The following is an 18,815-nucleotide window of genomic DNA, read 5'->3' as shown; positions in this document are numbered from 1 at the left end:
TTATTCAGCTTTCATGTCATGTTTAAATCACAATAAAAACTGACACTTTAAAAAAGACACTTATGACTGGTTTTGTGGTCCACTTTTAGTGCTGAATGTGAGTGAGTGAGTGAGTGAGTGAGTGAGTGAGTGAGTGAGTGAGTGAGTGAGTGAGTGAGTAATCTTTATTTCTTATCAAATATAAAATGAAAATTTCCAATGCAAAAAAAACGCTAAATGCCTTCTGAAATATTCTACTAAACTTTTTTTGTTCAGTTTTTTTACTTGAAAGGCCAAAAAATTACATATTCGTCACTATAAATGTAAAATTATTGAGCCTGCACACAGGAGTTGCAAATTTTAGAAGAAAATATTAAATGGCTTTTAGAGAATTTTCCATCTAAACTCTTCAAATAGTCCTCAGCATGTAAAACATATTCCGTATGATCATGTGAATTTGCAGCTTTGCTTACCCCTGTAGTGGTCGTCTCATAATCTCTGAAAAATTTTACATTGCTGTTCTCAGCTGTTGGAATCTCTGCTGGACATTTAGCGGTGATCATCATATCGAGTGCTGAACGCACCTTTAATAGATAAAACAAAACAAACACAAATGAAACCTATCATATTGACCTTATTCTTCAATGCGGAAGTGCGCTCGTTTTTGTGATTGTTTTAGAAATTCCAATTTAGCTGCCTATGGGAGAAATGACTGGGAATAATAAACCACAAAAAACGGTCAAACTACTTGCTCTACAAACAAGTGTTTGCATGATTACACAAAAAAAACAGAATCATATAATAAGAAAATGTCAGTTTGCTACATCAAGCAGCATAACGAGCTGTTTTTAACGTCTAAAAATGAATGGAAGGGTATGAGGCCGGAAGTCTTGAGCCAAAAAGATTCAAATGGCTGCATCCGTTCATACCAAAGAATAAGGTGAATAGGTATGAAACATTTAAAGAAAAGTTGTAAAAGTTTGGTACACATTCTATGGTTAATTTTAAGAGATATAAACCAAAGATAACCTCAGCTTCAGAAGCATTGAAAGGCAGAGGGAGGGATGGAACTCCTGCCCACAGCAGTGTGAAAGTCTCCATGCTGGCCTTCCCTTTCACAGCTTCAGTTACTGTGATGTTCATATCTGAGTCGATGATCAGGTAGTCAAGATCCTCAAAGTCACCTAAGATCATTTCCAAAATGTCAGAACACATCATTTTGATTTGGCAAATTACTCAGTTTTTACTCAATATAAAATTAAATTCACAAGCAACATAAAAAAATCATCTTTAAATATTATTAGAAATGTTAATTGTTTTATTCAGTGAGAGAATTTTAAAATTGCAATGATAGCCTTTAGAAATGTCATCTTTTATGTATATTTTTACATTTCTCATAGGTTTCTGTTTGCAAACCAAAAATGCCAAAGAAATCAGAGATTATTTTTAAAGTTCACCTCTTTTAGAGTTGAATGTCACATTGTACACCAACTCAGTGTCCAGTTCCTGCTTTGTTACGGTAACATTGTCTGGTTTAATCGTCCACAAGTCATTCAGAGTGTTCTGCAAATCCATTGCTGAAGCACTAACGGGGATCGGTCCTAAAACATGCAAAGTGATTAACTACAGTAAACATTACAAAACATGCAAAATTTGAAGTGAATTAATTAAAAATTGATATTTTGGCTACTTAAAACACACATTCTTAGAGCTATTGTACTGTACTGTGCACCTGTTTTAAGATTTCCATATCCTAGTAAGTAGTATGTGTTTTCACATGTGCTCTGAGAAAAACAGTCACTGCTGATTTTCAGAGTTTGAACCTCCTTTACAGCAGTTACTGGTGTCCATCCATCAAAACGAACCACCTAAAACAGCATTAATAGAATTGAAAAACACATGCACTGATATAGTGCAGACAGAATAGCTTTTCTGAAGGTGCTGATTTTTCTAAGGCTTCCTTTCATCTTATCTGTAGATAATCTTTGAACTCTGCCTAAAGTGAGTTCACTTACCTGTTTTTCAGGTAGTATTGTGTAGTATGCGTTAATCTGCTGTTTCTCATTAACAGATTCTATTGTCTGCTGTGCCGTGAAAGGGCTGACCTCTTTGAAAAAGCCCACATCTACTGATGCTACTACTGCATATTCCTGCATTAGAACCTCAATGTAGTACCTGCAGCACATTGAAAGAATTATACAGACAATATGTTTAGATCCAGGACTGAGTCTTGTCGGAAAAAAACAGGACCTTTTGTTTATTTTAGCAAGAAAAACTCCAGTTGTCTTCAGTTTTAAATTTAAAACTCTATTAAATATTTTTATTTCTATAGTTTAAACATCCAAAAATACTATTTTTGAGAACACTCATCTGAATATTACAACAAGAAAGTTGGCTCTCAAATGGTACGCGTTGCGAGAGTATTAAAATAAAACCGTTTTTAGCATTGTTTTGCTTATATACTGTCAAATACACTAAAGGTTAAAAAGACACAGAGTCGATTATGTCTCTAAACGTTAATATATTGGAAAGAAATTAAACCAGTGACCAGACATCACTCTAGAGGGAAATCTGATACAGCATGTTTTAAACACCACTGGATTATGGTGATTTAAAAAAAAGTGTTTTAGCATTATACATATTTTCCAGTCAGTCTCCTAACTGCTAGCAAGTTAACATTTAGACTCTAATCAATGATATTCTTATGTATTCACAGTGAGTGCCACAAAAATAATAATAATAATAATAAAAATAAAAAATAAACACCAAATTTCATATCATTCTAAATGCACAAATAACTAAGTAAATATTAAGTAAATGAACATGCATCTCATTTTTTGGTCTCTACAAGTGTCTTATTTAATTGTCACAAAAACTCTTGGTTCCTCTAAGTGCTAACCTTTAGAAGACAGATCCTGCAAGTACTGCAAAGACTGTTAGTGGTTCCTCAAGGAACCCCTTTTTGAGAGAAAGAGCTTTGAGGCACTTAAAGTACATTTTGAAGTTCCTTAAGTATTCAACAGGGTATTTGAAGCACCTTTACTTTTTACAGTGTAGACTAGTTATTCACACACCAATTGGACTTACATCACACATTTAAACACCATTTAAAACTTACGGTTTTCCCTTCTCTAAGCGCATGACCGCGGACCTCTGGGTGCTGTAGGTGAAGAAGCTATTTGTATAATAAGGCTGATATGCAATCTTGACCTGGAAGTAAATGTTGAAGATAAAAAACAAGGTGAAGTTAGATAAAACTGAAATGTTTCTTTGCATTTTATATAAATATAGCATAACATAGTGGCCAAAAATTATGTTTGGAGGGGACATTAGCACACTAATTGCTTTTAGTAACAATAAAAGTTTAATTAAACCATAAAAATATTGGTTATGATATATTCAGATAAGCGACACACTAAATGTAAGGTATTTTAGCTCACATAATTATTTTTCTATGCAGAAACTTCACAAAAATCTAAAGAAAAGAAGAAAAAAAAGTATTCACCGACTACAATATTATCAGTCATTATTATTTCATTGGCTCTCTATTTAATTAGCAGCCACTCTCCTTCACATTCCTCAAAGTACTAGAAACAATGAAAGTACTAAAAATCAATAAAGATATCATATTGTATTTATAATACAATTGCAAGTTACTAGCCTCATTTTGTTAACACTGAAATTATGAAATTGTTTATTTTGTTAATTTTTCTGTCATTTAGGTATACCTTGTCCTGGGGAAGACCGGTTTTGCTGAAATATAATTGGCCTCGGTCGTCTGCTTTGATTCGGAAATAGTAGTTGTCGGTCTCCATTGGAACAAAGAAACCACTGAATCGTGCCACAAAGTAATCAATTTCATCAGGCCACAAATAGGACAGCGAATCCACCCACTGGACAGAATATCCAGGCCTACTAGAGTTATACTTGAGGACATCTTCTAGAAGGTTTGGATTAGAGTTGTTCCACATCTCCATTTTAAAGCCTCGGCCACCTTCAAACATGAACATATACTCTTCATTAAATTACAATAAAGACAATGCTGCATCTGAAAATGTTCAGTTTGCATAAATAGTAGGCAATGGGTAATGATTACACGTGTATTTGTTTACACATGTATTTGTACATGTAATAAGCCAGTAAGCACTTTTGTTGCATTTAAAAGATGTATAAACATAAATCTTGGCTAAAATAAGGCTAAATTTGGCCTCTTGATAAAAATCTAATAAACATTGAAAGATGGTTTAAAAAAAAACTAGTTATATAAACAGGGATGAATAACTACACATATGAGGCTCTTTTTTAACGATCTAGACGCAAAGTCTAAAGCGCATGATGCAAAAGCATTAAGGTCATGTCAGAATCCACTTTTGCTATTTTAAGGACTGAAAAATACGATTTGCGCCTGCGGTGCATGGTCTAACAGGGTTGTGCTTATTCTCTTAATGAGTGATGGGTGTGTTTTGAGCATCAAACCAGTAAGAGTCTCATCTCCCATTCACTTTAAGAATCAGTTGCGTCATGCCATGGTGCATTTCCTATTTACATGGCAGATTTTGTAGGTGAAAAAAACCAGAATGCTTTACTACCGAGAAAACAGTTAAACAGACCATCTGCAGCCCGAGGATAAAAAACGAGTCTCCTACATTTGGCCTCTTTACTTTCTCTTTAATTTACGTTTACTCTTTAATTTACTCAGTTGCTTTCATGGATAATGAAACAGTGTTGGTGTTGTACCAACTTTGTTAAGCACAAAGATTTGTTTCAAAACTATTTCCAAATTCAGTTCTAATTTCTAGCAAATGAATAAATGAACAATAATAATGAAGTGTGGTCAAAAAAACTGAGCTATATTCAAACATACGTCCTATTCTTATGCCCCATACATGTATGGTGATGCATACGTCTCCAAAACCCGACAGGTGGACAAATCTAAACTAGTTTTTATTAAAACAAATATAAATATGCATGTGATAATACTGCTAATTACAATAATAGTATACAAATGCAAATTGTCATAATTAAACTGAAAAAGCACCTAAGATGATGAAGGCATGGAGGCAGTGGTTTTTATATTTATGTAGAAAATTATAATTTTTTAACATTTTAATTATATTAAATGCTGTACATCCTGTGTGTATTAAGCAATGTGTACGCATTTTGGACCTGCATAGGCACATAACTAATATGCTCTGCGCTGGACTTTAGACCAGCTTTTAGTTGGTTGCAGTCTATTTCAGTTCCTCAAACTTGCAACGTACCAACAATGCGTCTTAACACACCTCCTTTCTAGACCAGAACACCCATGAGTCCACAAAATGGCACATTTTTGGACTCAAATGGATTTGCTATTTAAACAACGTCGCGCAAAACATGAAAATTACAGTTGCGCTTCTCTGAAAATAGTAACAAATCACGTCATACATGTCTTGACCTTATTACACTGCGTGTATGATGGGACCCATGAGGTTTGTCTAAGTCTATTTTTGGACTATTGTTAGATGTCTATTAGATTTAGAGTGAAAGCTCAAATTTTGCCTAATTTTAGCTACGACTTCTATTAGATGTATATTAAAATTGTATATTAAAATGCAAATTTTTTTAGATTAAAGTTTAATAAAGTCCCTCTAATGCATTTTTTATCTATCTTCTAAAGAATTCTTCTGAGCATAACATGAGTCAGCTTTGAATATTCGCAATTTAGTAGAAAGAAAGTAGCAGATATTAGAAATAGTTGCTATATATCTGATTTTGAACTGGAAATTTCTCAAGATGAGTTTTAAAGTAAAATTATGCCTTCAAAAGCTATTAGACAGGTCAATTTAATCACATTTTAGTTATAATTCAATGATTAATATTTAATTAATGGTTAATGATTTCTGATTTTAGAATTTATTAGTTATACTGATGGCATGAACAAAGAGAAACATACAAAATAACTGATAAAATTCCAGTTTTGTAGTCAGTTATGCGATGGCCTCTAATAAACAAAGTTGCACTTTGAATGGTCAGCTACTGTACGTAAAAAAGACAATCACAGTCTGTGGTTTAATAAAATGTGACCCTCTAAAAGATGTTTTTTTCAGGTTGATTTCAAAATTCCACAGTCATGCCAACAACAGAGATTGTTACATCAATGAAATGTAGGATAATGTTCTCACCAGGAAACACTGTCATATTGGTCCTTTCATAAGCCGGAGTCATACAGACAATCTGGTTATTTGATACTTTCTGAATCTGACATTCATTACCTAAGGGGAGAAAAAAGTTTTATTTATTCTCAAATAAATGTATAAAGTATTTTTAGTAAAAATCAGGTAAATGTATACATTTAACACTGACAGTGCATCATGGTTACCTCCTACTGAGACCATAGCTGGCTGGTCAGTCTCATCAAAGTTTTGTCCCTGAATGGTCAGCAATGTGCCGCCCAACATGCTGCCCTCAGATGGAAAAACTCCTGCCACCTCTAAAACAGACCAAAATGCAATTTTTTTTCAAAAATATCAGATTTTGTGCAGTATTTGCTTTATTGTTTATGAATAATATATGCTTTTCCCACCTGCATAGGTCTGGAACATGGCAAGCTTGTTCAGTGCTGAGATGCTGAAAACTCCAAAGTCTGGCAAGCTCCTGAAAGAAATGTAAAACACATACTGTTGAAGTCAGAATTATTGGCCCCTGTATAATTTTTCCACAATTTCCATTTAGCAGAAAGTTTTTTTTTCAACACATTTCTAAACATAGCTTTAAAACTAATTTCTAATAACATGATGACAGTGTATATAATATTTTACTAAATAATTATAAGACACTATATTTATTTTTAAGACAGTAGTATTCAGATAATTAGGTTTATTAGGCAAGTTAGGGTAATTAGGCGAATCATGGTATATTGATGGTTTGTTCTGTAGACCATTGGTTTCCAAAGTGGGGGTTGTGGGACAATAAAGAGGGGTCACTTGGTGATTTCCAAAAATCAAAAATTTATTTTATTAAACTATTAGAATGACCATATTTTATCCATAGCCTACTGAAGAACAAAATAGTAGTTAATAGTAACATTGTCAACTTGTTAATAATAAACATTAAAATAAAAAGCCATCAGCCTTTCGGTTTTTGTGACCCCTGGGGAGATTACATTATATTAAATCCACAGCAATAACGTCAGATGCAGCACATTGATTTTATGACATCTGGTTAAACGCTATGACATCGTTATGGCACTCATGTACATTAAAAGATAAATACAGGCCGCAACTGAACATGGAGGATAGTCTCCAAATGGTGTTCTCCAAAATTAAACGATGAATAGACTTGTGCCTATTGGTATGTGTGCAGCATTGTGTGCAAGGTTTATATGTTCATAAGCACTTCAGAAAATATTGGGGTCGCAAGTTACTGGCATTGTTATTTTGGGGTTTGTGGCGCTGAAAAGTTTGGGAACCAATGCTGTAGACAATCAAAACAAAAATGCTAAAGGGGGCTTATAATATTGACCTTTCTTTATTAAAAGCTGCTTTTATTCTAGCCAAAATAAAAAAATATATATATTTTAGGAAGTACTGTGTAAAATTCCTTTCCTCTGTAAAACATAATTTGGGAAATATTTGAAAAAGGAAAAAAAATCACAGGAGAGCTAATAATTTTGACTTCAACTAAAAATATGTATTATCAACAACAACAGAGACTTTGATGAGGAGCTGAGTAAAGCGAAATCAAACTTATCTGACCTCCCATATTCACTGTCCAGAATGTAACTAAGATTGTGATGACCTAAAAACCAAAGCAATGACATTTATTCCAACAAACATCTATAATGAATGAATAATTCCTGAACATTTAATTAATGGCAAGTCCTCACCGATATATGTTCCAGAAATTTTACAGCTCATATATCCCCATTGGCTGGTGTCTGAATCCAAGTAGAGTCCATACCTGGAGAAAAAACGAATGCAGTTTTTTTTTTTTTTTTTACATTTATCATTTACATTTGTTTGTAACCTCATTGTGATTTACTTTTACTCACTTTTCATCTGAATTGGGTTTTAGAAGTTCACAAGGCATGCCTCCCATGTATGATCTTTAAATAATATATTAAAATCAGTTTCAGACACACTTTATGTCAAGACACAAAAAATAATACAAAATGTTTTTACATTGTGTTTTAAAAATCACCAGACCTTAAAAATCTCACATCCAGGCCATTGGAACTTTTGTCTGTGTTGCTTCCATATACATCGGTATAAATTCTTCCTCGCAGTGTCACAACAGTGCCTGAAGTCCATTCATTTTTTTATAATCATTATTATTATGTGAGAAAATTTATCGCCACAGCAGCACAGATTAATGAGAAAACTATCAAATAAAGAAAACTTACCTGGGGGACCAGAGAGTGGACGGATGCTTTGAATGCTGGGTGTACGGTATGATCGGATCTGTGAAAGAAGTGCATGTTTTTATAAATGTATTATAATATTTTAAGTAAATAGGAGTATATTTTTGCAAATAAGCACATTTTCTTACATAGAACATGCACCAGTAACTCCACGGGTATCCATAACAAGTCTGACTGGAAGAAACTGGCACACCATCCACACTGACCTGAACCTGATAGTCATCTTCTGGCATAGCTCTGAACATAATAAAACACAATATTTTTATGTATTTGTTTGACTGTTTGTTTGTTTGTTTGTTTGTTTTTGAAAAACATAAGCCTAAAAATGTATTTATTTTTAATATTATTTATTTATTTTCATATTATTTATTTATTTGTTTGTTTGTTTGTTTGTTTGTTTGTTTGTTTGTTTGTTTTTATTTATTTTATTTGCATGTATTCATATTATTAATTAATTTTATTTTATTTTTAATTTTATCTGATAGTTATCTTCTGGCATAGCTCTAATTATAATGAAACACAATGTTTTTATTTATTTGTTTGACTGATTGTTTGTTTGCTTTTGAGAAACATAAACCTAAACACTTATTTATTTATCTATTTATTTTGATATTATTTATTTATTTTGATATTCTTTATTTATTTATTTTCATATAATTTATTTTCATATTATGTATTAATTTATTTATTTTCATATTATTAATTAATTTATTTATTTATTTTCATATTATTTCTTTCTTCATTTATTTTCATATAATTTATTTATGTATGTTCATGTATATTCATTTTATTTATTTATTTATTTATTTATTTATTTGTTTGTTTTATTACACAAAATTAACACAAAATAATGTCACAAATATTGCCACAAAGTTTAAGAAAAGCTTCAGCAAAATCAGTCATTTTAGGCCGCAAACTCCTGTGAAAAAGTCCTGTGAAATTCTGGAAGGACTGATTAATAAATGCATCAACTAACAAATACACATTTTAAAGCATTTATTAACTTTTATTTACATTAGCCATTATGTTAGTAGGTCACATTGCAATAAATAATACTAACATATATGATTTTTTACTATAGTGAAATTTGAAATAAAAATGAACTGTTTTGCTGTAGAAATACTATTAACGATTAGTTTATCTTAACGGATTTTTAATTAAAGTCATAATGATTAGTCCTACTGTGAAACTTTAATTCTTTTTTAAATATTTCCCAATTGTTGCTTAACAAATACATTTTTTAAACTTGGTTTTAATAACTAGTTTAGTTTCTAATAACCAACTTCTTTTGTCTTTGTCTTAGTGCATAATATTGTTCTACTTATTTTGCAAGGTAGCTTAAAGTAGCTAGTAGCTTAAAGTCCAATTTCAAGACTTAACTAGGTTATTACTAAGCAAATTGGAATAATCAGGCAAGTTATTGGACGACAGTGGTTTCTGTAAACATTCATCCATTTTCCTTTGGCTTAGTCCCTTATTTATCAGGGGTATCCACAGTGGAATAAACCACCATTTCTGTAAACAATAATTGAAAAAAAAAAATTAAGGCAGCATATAATTTTGACCTTAAAATTGGTTATTCCAGCCAAACAAACAAAAAACAATAAAAAATTATTTTCCAGAAGAAGAATAAAAACATGAAATACTGTGAAAATGTACTCACTATGTTAAATATTACATGAGAAATATTTAAAAAAGAATTTAAAAAAATAGGAGGGCTGAAGTTTGAGATCAACTTAAGTATTTAGTATACTGAGTTAACTTAACTTAACTTACAATGTTTTAACAATAAGTGTGTACAATTCTTCTTAGGGTAAGCTAAGTAAAAAAAAAAAAATTATATTTACAATAATAAAATCTCATTCATTACCTCGTGTAACACATGATCTTTGTGGAGTGACTTGAATCTCTCTCGACATCACAGGGAAAGGATCTGACATGGGACACCAGAGTCACACTGTTTCCAAAGTTTGGGTCATTATTGAGATTGAACTGACTTGCTTGAGCAAAACCTTAAGAAGCCACAGGCACTATTAGAGGTGTTTTCAAATAGCTTCAGCAATATAAAATGTCCTAAATCAGAACAGAATAGATACAGAAGAAAAATACATATAGACCAATTTGGGTTTTTTTTATACCTTGACCTTCTATGGTCAATCTCGTTGCTCCATTGATGCTTCCTAATTTTGGGGTTACTTTGTTTACACGCTGTGCTCCTGTCAAGACATTTGATGAATTTAAAGGTTTGAAGTATATGGAATGACGGAAGTATATGAAATAGAATGAATGAATGAATGAATGAATAAATGATTTAGCGCGTACCTGCTGAACTCAACAGTAGAATACAAACAGTGAGCGGAAAATGAAGCTGTCGGCGTGCGTGCCTCATCCTGAAAGACTCAGTGCACGCGCTTCAATTCACCTGTCGTTGTGTTCCTTCTGTCAGAAAAAAATTGCAAATATTTACATTTTTGATGTCTGTCACTAAACATTGTTTTATTTGAACGATAATTGTAACAATGATAACATAATGTCCATAACATATCCATAACAAATAAATATTATTAATATGTTTATTTTACTACTTTGATGCATTAATCCAGATAAACATTTTTATTTAGATTTTAAGCACTACTTTTGGTCACACTTTATTTTGATGGTCCATTTGTTGAATTTAAATTACATTGCATCTGTATGCCAACTAATTCTCATTAGATTATAAATAGACTGTTAGGTTGGGCTTAGTGTAAGCTGACATGTCTTTGGGTAACCCCGCTGGTCCTACACCACTCAACCCGCTCCGAGCTGGGATCGAACCGGCGAACTTCAGCATGGGAGTTGGTTTCTCTAACAAGGAGGCTAAAGACCATGGTCTCCAGTGTCTGTCGCTAGAACACCTTTAGAGTTCAGAGGAGTGAGGTTTACCTGCTCAGCACTTACTAGCTGGCCTCCATTACACTTGCAAAGTTTCTTGTCAGCTAAATGTCTGTTGAAGGAGCAATATCAACACATACTGTATGAAGCAGAAAGTCTACTAATGCTCAAATGGACCACTAAAATAAAGTGTTACCCTAATTTTTGTTGAATTAGCTTGTCGGATGGATGATCATAACCACACTTTTTGATGCAACAAAAAATTTCCTACATTTTTGTCAAAGTGCTAAGTGTTTATTAACAAATGTGCATTTAAGAATTGTAAATTTTGAATAAAAAAATATGACAAAATGCTTATTTTTAAAATACAAAATGTGTTATCATCCATCATTTAAAAAAACAATTAGAAATTTGTTAAAATTTAAATTAAAATATGTAGCATTTAGGCAAATTATAAACCGGCCAGCTCATTTCCTCAGTCAGAATTTGTCCATTTGAATAATTAAAAATTTAAAACCTTCTTCTATTGGTTATTTTCACAATTTATGATGGCATACTGTCAAAACTGAGCTTGTATGGAAGCCAAATTATGAACTTTGTCAGTAAGGGTGGTGGGTCTTTCGAACCACCCCAACCCCCCACGGCTACGGGTCTATATAATATATATATATATATACATTTTAATCCAAATGTTGGGTATGTTGAGTTTGTCCATATTTGACCCAACATTCACTCAATACCCAATCATTTTAGACGCACTGAATAAATGTTATACATTGTTTATTAAACATTAACAACAGACAGCTTTTTTAAACTGTATAGTCAGATTAACTCATACTTATTAATTCAAAACCTATCAAATGTAGTTTGAGGTGACATTTAAAAAATCTTTTTAGGTGTTGTGGTTGAAAATTATTTGGGATTTATTAAATCTTAACTATTCTGAACCTTAGCTTTTCATGTCAGCTTTTTTTGTTTGTATTTTTTGTGTTCTGTTAAAGCCTGGATGCAAATAAATAAATAAATAAATAAAAAATAAAAATAAATAACACACAAAACATGTGTCAACTTCATACAATACCAAAGTTTTAACTTCAGGAGATTTATAATTTAAAGATGTCCTTAAAATATTAATTAAATGTTGAGGAATGTTATCACACCTTTATAGAATAAAATAAATATTGATATTTACTCAACCCTATAAAAAATCAACAGAAAATGAGACTTTTTAGAATTGTATTAATACAAAGTATTCTAAAATACTTGTAAATAAGGAATTTTTAAATAAAATTAAATTAAAGAACAACAGAGACTGCTATATAAAAACACACTGTATAATTCTGACTCACAGAGCCTACCTGTTTGCTGAGACCTGGACACCAATGGCTCATTTGTTAAGAATAGTTCAGTCATTTTATACTGTCTGCCCTCAGGGTAGCAAAAGGAGACTCCTATTTTCACCTCTGTGTGTCAGGTGATCATAAACATTGCTGTCAGTCAAGATATGTGACGTTTATTCTGTTTCAATGTAGGCTACCATATTAAACACAATTTGATGCCATTTAGATATAATCCATTTGAATAATCTAAAACAAGAAGGAATGAGGAAGATTTGCACATTTGACCTGGAGATATGGAGAATTCTTATAATATTTTATTATATTGGCATCAGTAATGCCTTGTGATACTTTGAAAAGATGATTTTCATCTTTAGTTACATATTAGCTATTTTGCATGATGACCAAATTTGAATAGTGAAGCGATAAATGAACATAGGCTATTAATAATTTTTTTACCTTAATTTATATTTTTAATTTCAATAATGAAGGACATCTCCAGAAAAATGAAAGTACAAATACAGTACATGTTAGGTAAACACAACCAAATATCAGCAATATGTTAGCATATGCCTAGATAGGCTACATACGTTATCACTGTGTCAAAGGGATTACTACACAATGGGCCACTTTCCCATTCAAATAAGCGAATTTTCCCTTTCATAACATTTATTCCTGCACAGTAAACAAACATACATGTACACACACGCACACTGCAGTCACTCCATCTGCGGAAATAGGACGGACACATTCTGTGCTTTAAAATGTTGTGTGCATTTAATGTGTTAATTACGACAGCGTTTATTTTCATTTAAGTAATCTATTATAGTTTTTTTTTTTTCAAAGCTTTTAGTTTTTCCTTTTTTTTTTTTTTTTTTTTTGGAAATGCCGCTAAATGAACACAGCATTTGGATTAAGGTTTTCTTACCTCTTACTGTTTACATTAGCCTATCACATAATAAATATTTCAAAAGTTAGCAGTATGCATATTGGCTGAACGCTTCCCCATGTAGGTCATATTGGACAAAATACGTTAAATAAACGGTTGAAGAACATACATGAAAAGTCATGAACATGATGACTTATGAAGACAATTTTGCGGTGCCTCTTGATATGCCAACCACGAATAAAAAAGAAGAAAGAAAAACATCCCAGGATGGCAGCCCTTGAGCACACACAAACACACACTCTTTTAATACTGCACAACAGTAAAGCACATAGCGTGACAATCATACTCAGGTGGCCTGACTGCAGGGCCCAATTATGAAAATTCTGTCATCACACTCGCCCTTGGTGTTCCAAACAGTTAGAGTCTTCTTTCTTTTTATAATTCTTCTTTTTTCTATTGAATACAAAAAAATGATATATTAAGGAGTGTTGGAAACCTGTAACCATTGCATTATAGTAAGAACAACTAGCAGTCAAAGGTTAGGTGTTCCACTTTAGTTAATATCACCTCTTTTGTGGTCACCAAATGGCCAAAATGGTTTGGAACAAGTCAAGGTGACGGAATAGCTTTTTGTGTGTGTGTGTGTGGTGGGGGGTGGGGGGGGGATGGGGGGGGGGGGGGGGTAAGCTGTAGTCTCGTTCATCTCACAGAAGTAATCTGATAAAATTCATAACATTCAGAAAAAATACAAAAATTAATAAATAAATAAATAAAACTTTTTTGTTTGGAAATTTAAAACCGTGGAAGTTTAAAAACCGAATTACCATAAAGGATTGGTTGTGACATTTTTAATAAACTATTACAACGATCCTCACCCCAAATACACAGCTGTCACTTTAGAATGTGTGTTTGAAGTTAGCATGAATGCATTTAATGAAAGAAATAGATATTTTAGGGGAAAAATACATTACATTGAATGCTAGAAAAAAATAGAAAAACAACTTTTTTTTTACTTGAAAATCAGCTTATGTATTTATTTATTTATTTATTTATTGTTTGTTTGTTTTATATAAATCTGGACAACGTATAGGCTTACCATTTGTTCAATTTCAATTCAATTCAATTCACCTTTATTTGTACAGCACTTTTACAATGTAGATTGTGTCAAAGCAGCTTCAAATAAAAGGTCATAGTAAATAGGAACAGTGTAGTTCAGTTTGTAGTGTTTAAGTTCAGTTCAGTTCAGCTCAGTTCAGTGTGGTTTAAAAATCACTACTGAGAGTCCAAACACTGAAGAGCAAATCCAACGATGCGCAGCTCTATAGATCCCGAACCATGCAAGCCAGTGGCGACAGTGGAGAGGGGAAAAAAACTTCACTAATTGGCGAAAGTGAAGAAAAAAAAAACCTTGAGAGAAACCAGGCTCAGTTGGGCACGACCATTTTAATTTCTCCGCTGGCCAAACGTCTTGTGCAGAGCTGGAGTCTCAGCAGCGGAGGCTGGAAGCTGGCCTCAGCGAAGACTCGTCTGTCCCTGGAGTGTCACAGGAATCAGTCTCATGTTCTCCACTCCTCCATGACCACCACAGTAGCTGCTCAGGATACGGTCCTGTCCAGGATATGGAAACCTTGGGATCATCGCGTCGTTGGTCTTGGATCAAATCAGTGACTCTGGAAATAGAGAATAAAGAGAATAATTAGCTGCTGTTCATAGTGTATATAAACATTTGTTAGCTTAAGAGGGTATGATTTGTTTGTGGTCAAATTAGTGTTGCATCTAATGCATTTTAGAACACTCACCAGTCTCCATAATGGAAATGTGAACAAAAAAAAATTATATCCTATTTTCGTTTTGCAATGTAAATAGATCAGTGTTTTTTTTTTCTTTTTCTTTTCTTTTTTTTTTTTCAAAAAGGCAAACAATCATCAAAAGACAGACAATGAGAGAGTGACAATGAAAAAGTCTACCACAACTTCTGGTTGACATATAGGCTATAATAATAATAATAATAATAATAATAATAATAATAATAATAATAATAATAATAATAATAATAATAATAATGATAATGATAATAATAATAAACAAATAAATAAATATATAAATTAATATATAAATATATAAATTATACATTTATTTATAAATAAATAAATATATATGCATACACACACACACACACACACACACACACACACAAACACACACACACACACACTGATATTTATGAGCCTATAATAATACCTGAGCCTATAAACATGCTCAAGATGTGCCTAGTGGAATCTCAAGTCCCAAATCGAAAAAATCAAATAGCCTACTATAGTAATTAATGGAAAAATATTTTAGTGTGTTGAACCAAACTAAGATGTATAATAATTATTTAAAAGTATTGTTTAATTGAATGATAATGCAGAATGTTAACAAATGATACCACACATGCTGAAGCTATGGTAAACTGATAAATTGCAATAAATGCTGTATACTTTGGTTTTTACTACAACTAACAGTTGTATTTTAGGATGATATACCCCAGGTCTTTAGAAAACATATACAGTATTGAGTAGTTTTTGTTTATATGCCTTACTATATGTTTGATTACCACATACAGCAATTATAAGTTTACCACAACGTATTATTTCAAAGAACTTTACAATATGGTTAAAAAACATTATTATTATAAATATTTATTATAAATGACTATAATATTTGTTTCATGTGGGGTGCAAGGAAAGAGAATATTTATTTATTTATTTTTATTTTTTCCATTTATTTATTTATTTATTTATTTGTTTGTTTGTTTGTTTGTTTGCTTTTATTTTATTTATTTATTTATTTCATTTTATTATTATTTTTTTGTTATTTATAACATCCAAACGATGTTGTTTTTTACAATAGTGAGTCAGTTTCAGTTTTTACCTCTTGCTCAAATGTCAAACCACACATTGCATTAGTCACGAAGTTTTGAGAAAACAATTCTTATTTGCATTACACATTTCCTTTCACATGTCCAGCTTTGAATTTAACCTGTGTTTTACTATACGTATTTTAATAGTCAAACGAAGCCTTTCTTTGGGAGGCAAAACGTAGCCCAGTTTGTAGCCTACAGTGCAGCCTGACTACAACAGTTTCTTTATGCAAACAATCCAAAAGTAGCCTATATAAAAAAATAAAAATGCAATTGCTTAATAACATATTTAACTAGATCATATTTATCTAAATACATTACACATTTTAATATCGTGATTATTTATATACATATTTATGCTCTTTATTTATAATCATTCGCTATGATTCAGAACTCTTACTAAACTCATATCTGGAAGGTGTGAATATTGTAATATTATTGAATCTGTGAAACATGTGGTGCTTGAGTGTAAAAAATATGACAAAGAAAGGATAATGTTAAAAGAAAAATTAAGGGAAATGGGGTTTCAATGGGGCACCCTAAATGATATATTAGGAAAAACATCAAAAGACATTAAGTCACAGTTATTATATTCCTTAAAGGTCACTGGTTAGCAAATATGATATAGAGTGTAATGTGTATAGTTAAGGTATTAAAAGAGTAAAAAGAAGAAATGGGTGGAGAGGTGAATACAAAATAATAGGGTACAGTAATTATCTCTGTCCAAATTCAGTCTACACTCCAGTACAGAAGGGGGCGGTAATGCACCATTAAAGTTGGATGCCAACCGCCGTTAAACACCAAAGAAGAAGAAGAAGAAGAAGAAGAAGAAGAAGAAGAAGAAGAAGAAGAAGAAGAAGAAGAAGAAGAAGAAGAAGAAGAAGAAAAGAAAAACTCTTACTGACTCAATCTCCCAGAACCCCGTGCGGTCGGTCCTTCTGAAAACTAGTCCGGCTCGGACATAGGAAGCGCGTGCACTACACTTACAGCTTATTTCCTGTTACTTGCAACGTTAAATTTTGGTTTTATTTGAGCGTTTGTGCTATAATTCAATGCACTGTTTCCTAGGAATATAATATTAAGAAATATGGCTTCACCGAACTGCTCATTGAATGTAAACAGGGAGCTGCTGGATCCCAATTTCGAAAGTTACAGGCTGTCACTGGACTCTATTCCTGCTTACAATGTAGAACTGGACGCAGGTGAAAAAAAAACAAACAAACTTGTATTTATTTATATTGTCTGATTTTGTTTAATGTTTAGTTTGACAAAATCATAAACATCCTTAACTTTTGTTAACTACAATTTGAAATGCACTGACAATCGTATGCACCACATTAAATGTAACCTTTTATAATCTATACGATTTATGCATCTTTATTGTGATCTAGCTCAATTACTCCAAGCTTCTTTTTTATTCAGGACATTCTAATTCATCATAGGATGTGTATCTACAACCATTTGTTTATCTCTACCATTTGTCCTATCATTAATGATGTCATTTGCCCCATCAGTAATGTCTTTCTTTCTTTCTTTCTTTCTTTCTTTCTTTCTTTCTTTCTTTCAAGCTGTGGCCGAGGTTAAACTGAAGGATAGTCAGTACACCCTGGATCATGTCAGAGCATTTGGAATGTTCAACTACCTCCAAATTGACCCCTGGTATGAAGACAGTGTGTACTTTGTGGACAACAAGGGCCGGGTTCTTAATCTCACAGTCACACTGGTGAGTTTCTTAATGTAATTTGGATTAAACTTATCAAATTATGCAATACGTTTCCACTTTAATGCACAGTACTCCATTATTTCTCATGTGTGGGTTGGAAATGTATATCATTTACACATGGTTCCTTGAAATCTTTGTAAATTAGTGAATTTGGAATAATTCATTAATTCAAGCCCTTGGGGAGTTTTTTTTTCTATAAACAAGTGTGAAATATTTCAGGAAAAATACATATTTTTTTCCTCAGGTAAGCTTATGTGCTATTTTGCCAACACTTTATGGCCTGTGCATAATGACTTGATTCTATTTGCATGCGCATTTAAGTGTTACATTCAATGTATCCTGTGTAAGATACTTTGTGTTCTATATTGCCATGATATTCATGTGCACACGGAATGTAATGTTGAAATTCTTTGCTTTTTAGAAAATGTAAACCTGTGAGGCAAGAAAAACAAAGTATATGTACACTGCCTGACAAAAGTCTTGTCGCCTATCCAAGTTTTATGAACAACAAATAATAACTTGACTTCTATTTGTTTATTTGGTATCAGAAGCGGCTTATATAAAAGGCAGAGACCTCTAGATTATGCTTATTTTACCAAAAAAAAAATATATGATCAGATTTTTAATGATTTAATTAGGGCAGTAAGGTCTGACTTTGTAACCCGTTTTGAGCCCAATTTATTTTAATTAATGAGCTTACCCACAGATCGGGC

General features: G+C 32.2%; 2 protein-coding genes across 2 annotated transcripts in view; one reads left to right on the top strand and one right to left on the bottom strand.

Annotated features, from left to right (window-relative positions):
• The window catches only part of pkhd1l1.1 (PKHD1 like 1, tandem duplicate 1), a 64,458-nt gene extending 53,654 nt beyond the window's left edge, over nt 1-10,804 (bottom strand). The window contains exons 1-19 of the mRNA XM_056480020.1: nt 10,700-10,804; nt 10,516-10,593; nt 10,248-10,389; nt 8,506-8,614; nt 8,360-8,417; nt 8,163-8,256; nt 8,009-8,062; nt 7,844-7,917; nt 7,713-7,755; nt 6,542-6,612; nt 6,338-6,448; nt 6,141-6,230; nt 3,708-3,973; nt 3,098-3,189; nt 1,995-2,154; nt 1,712-1,847; nt 1,437-1,580; nt 1,009-1,163; nt 453-563 (exon numbers count right to left, since the gene is read on the bottom strand). Of these exons, the coding sequence (XP_056335995.1) occupies nt 453-563; nt 1,009-1,163; nt 1,437-1,580; nt 1,712-1,847; nt 1,995-2,154; nt 3,098-3,189; nt 3,708-3,973; nt 6,141-6,230; nt 6,338-6,448; nt 6,542-6,612; nt 7,713-7,755; nt 7,844-7,917; nt 8,009-8,062; nt 8,163-8,256; nt 8,360-8,417; nt 8,506-8,614; nt 10,248-10,389; nt 10,516-10,593; nt 10,700-10,766 (2,055 nt within the window). The 5' untranslated portion in view covers nt 10,767-10,804. The remainder of the gene's footprint in view (nt 1-452; nt 564-1,008; nt 1,164-1,436; nt 1,581-1,711; nt 1,848-1,994; nt 2,155-3,097; nt 3,190-3,707; nt 3,974-6,140; nt 6,231-6,337; nt 6,449-6,541; nt 6,613-7,712; nt 7,756-7,843; nt 7,918-8,008; nt 8,063-8,162; nt 8,257-8,359; nt 8,418-8,505; nt 8,615-10,247; nt 10,390-10,515; nt 10,594-10,699) is intronic.
• Nucleotides 10,805-17,274: 6,470 nt separating this feature from the next.
• Nucleotides 17,275-18,815, top strand: part of nudcd1 (NudC domain containing 1) — a 58,848-nt gene continuing 57,307 nt past the window's right edge. The window contains 2 exon segments of the mRNA XM_056480248.1: nt 17,275-17,581; nt 17,948-18,102. Coding sequence (XP_056336223.1) covers nt 17,467-17,581; nt 17,948-18,102 — 270 coding nt within the window. The 5' untranslated portion in view covers nt 17,275-17,466.

This window comes from Danio aesculapii, chromosome 19 (assembly GCF_903798145.1).
Source record: "Danio aesculapii chromosome 19, fDanAes4.1, whole genome shotgun sequence".
NCBI classification, from domain to species: domain Eukaryota; kingdom Metazoa; phylum Chordata; class Actinopteri; order Cypriniformes; family Danionidae; genus Danio; species Danio aesculapii.
This window is presented reverse-complemented; position numbering and strand designations above follow the sequence as displayed.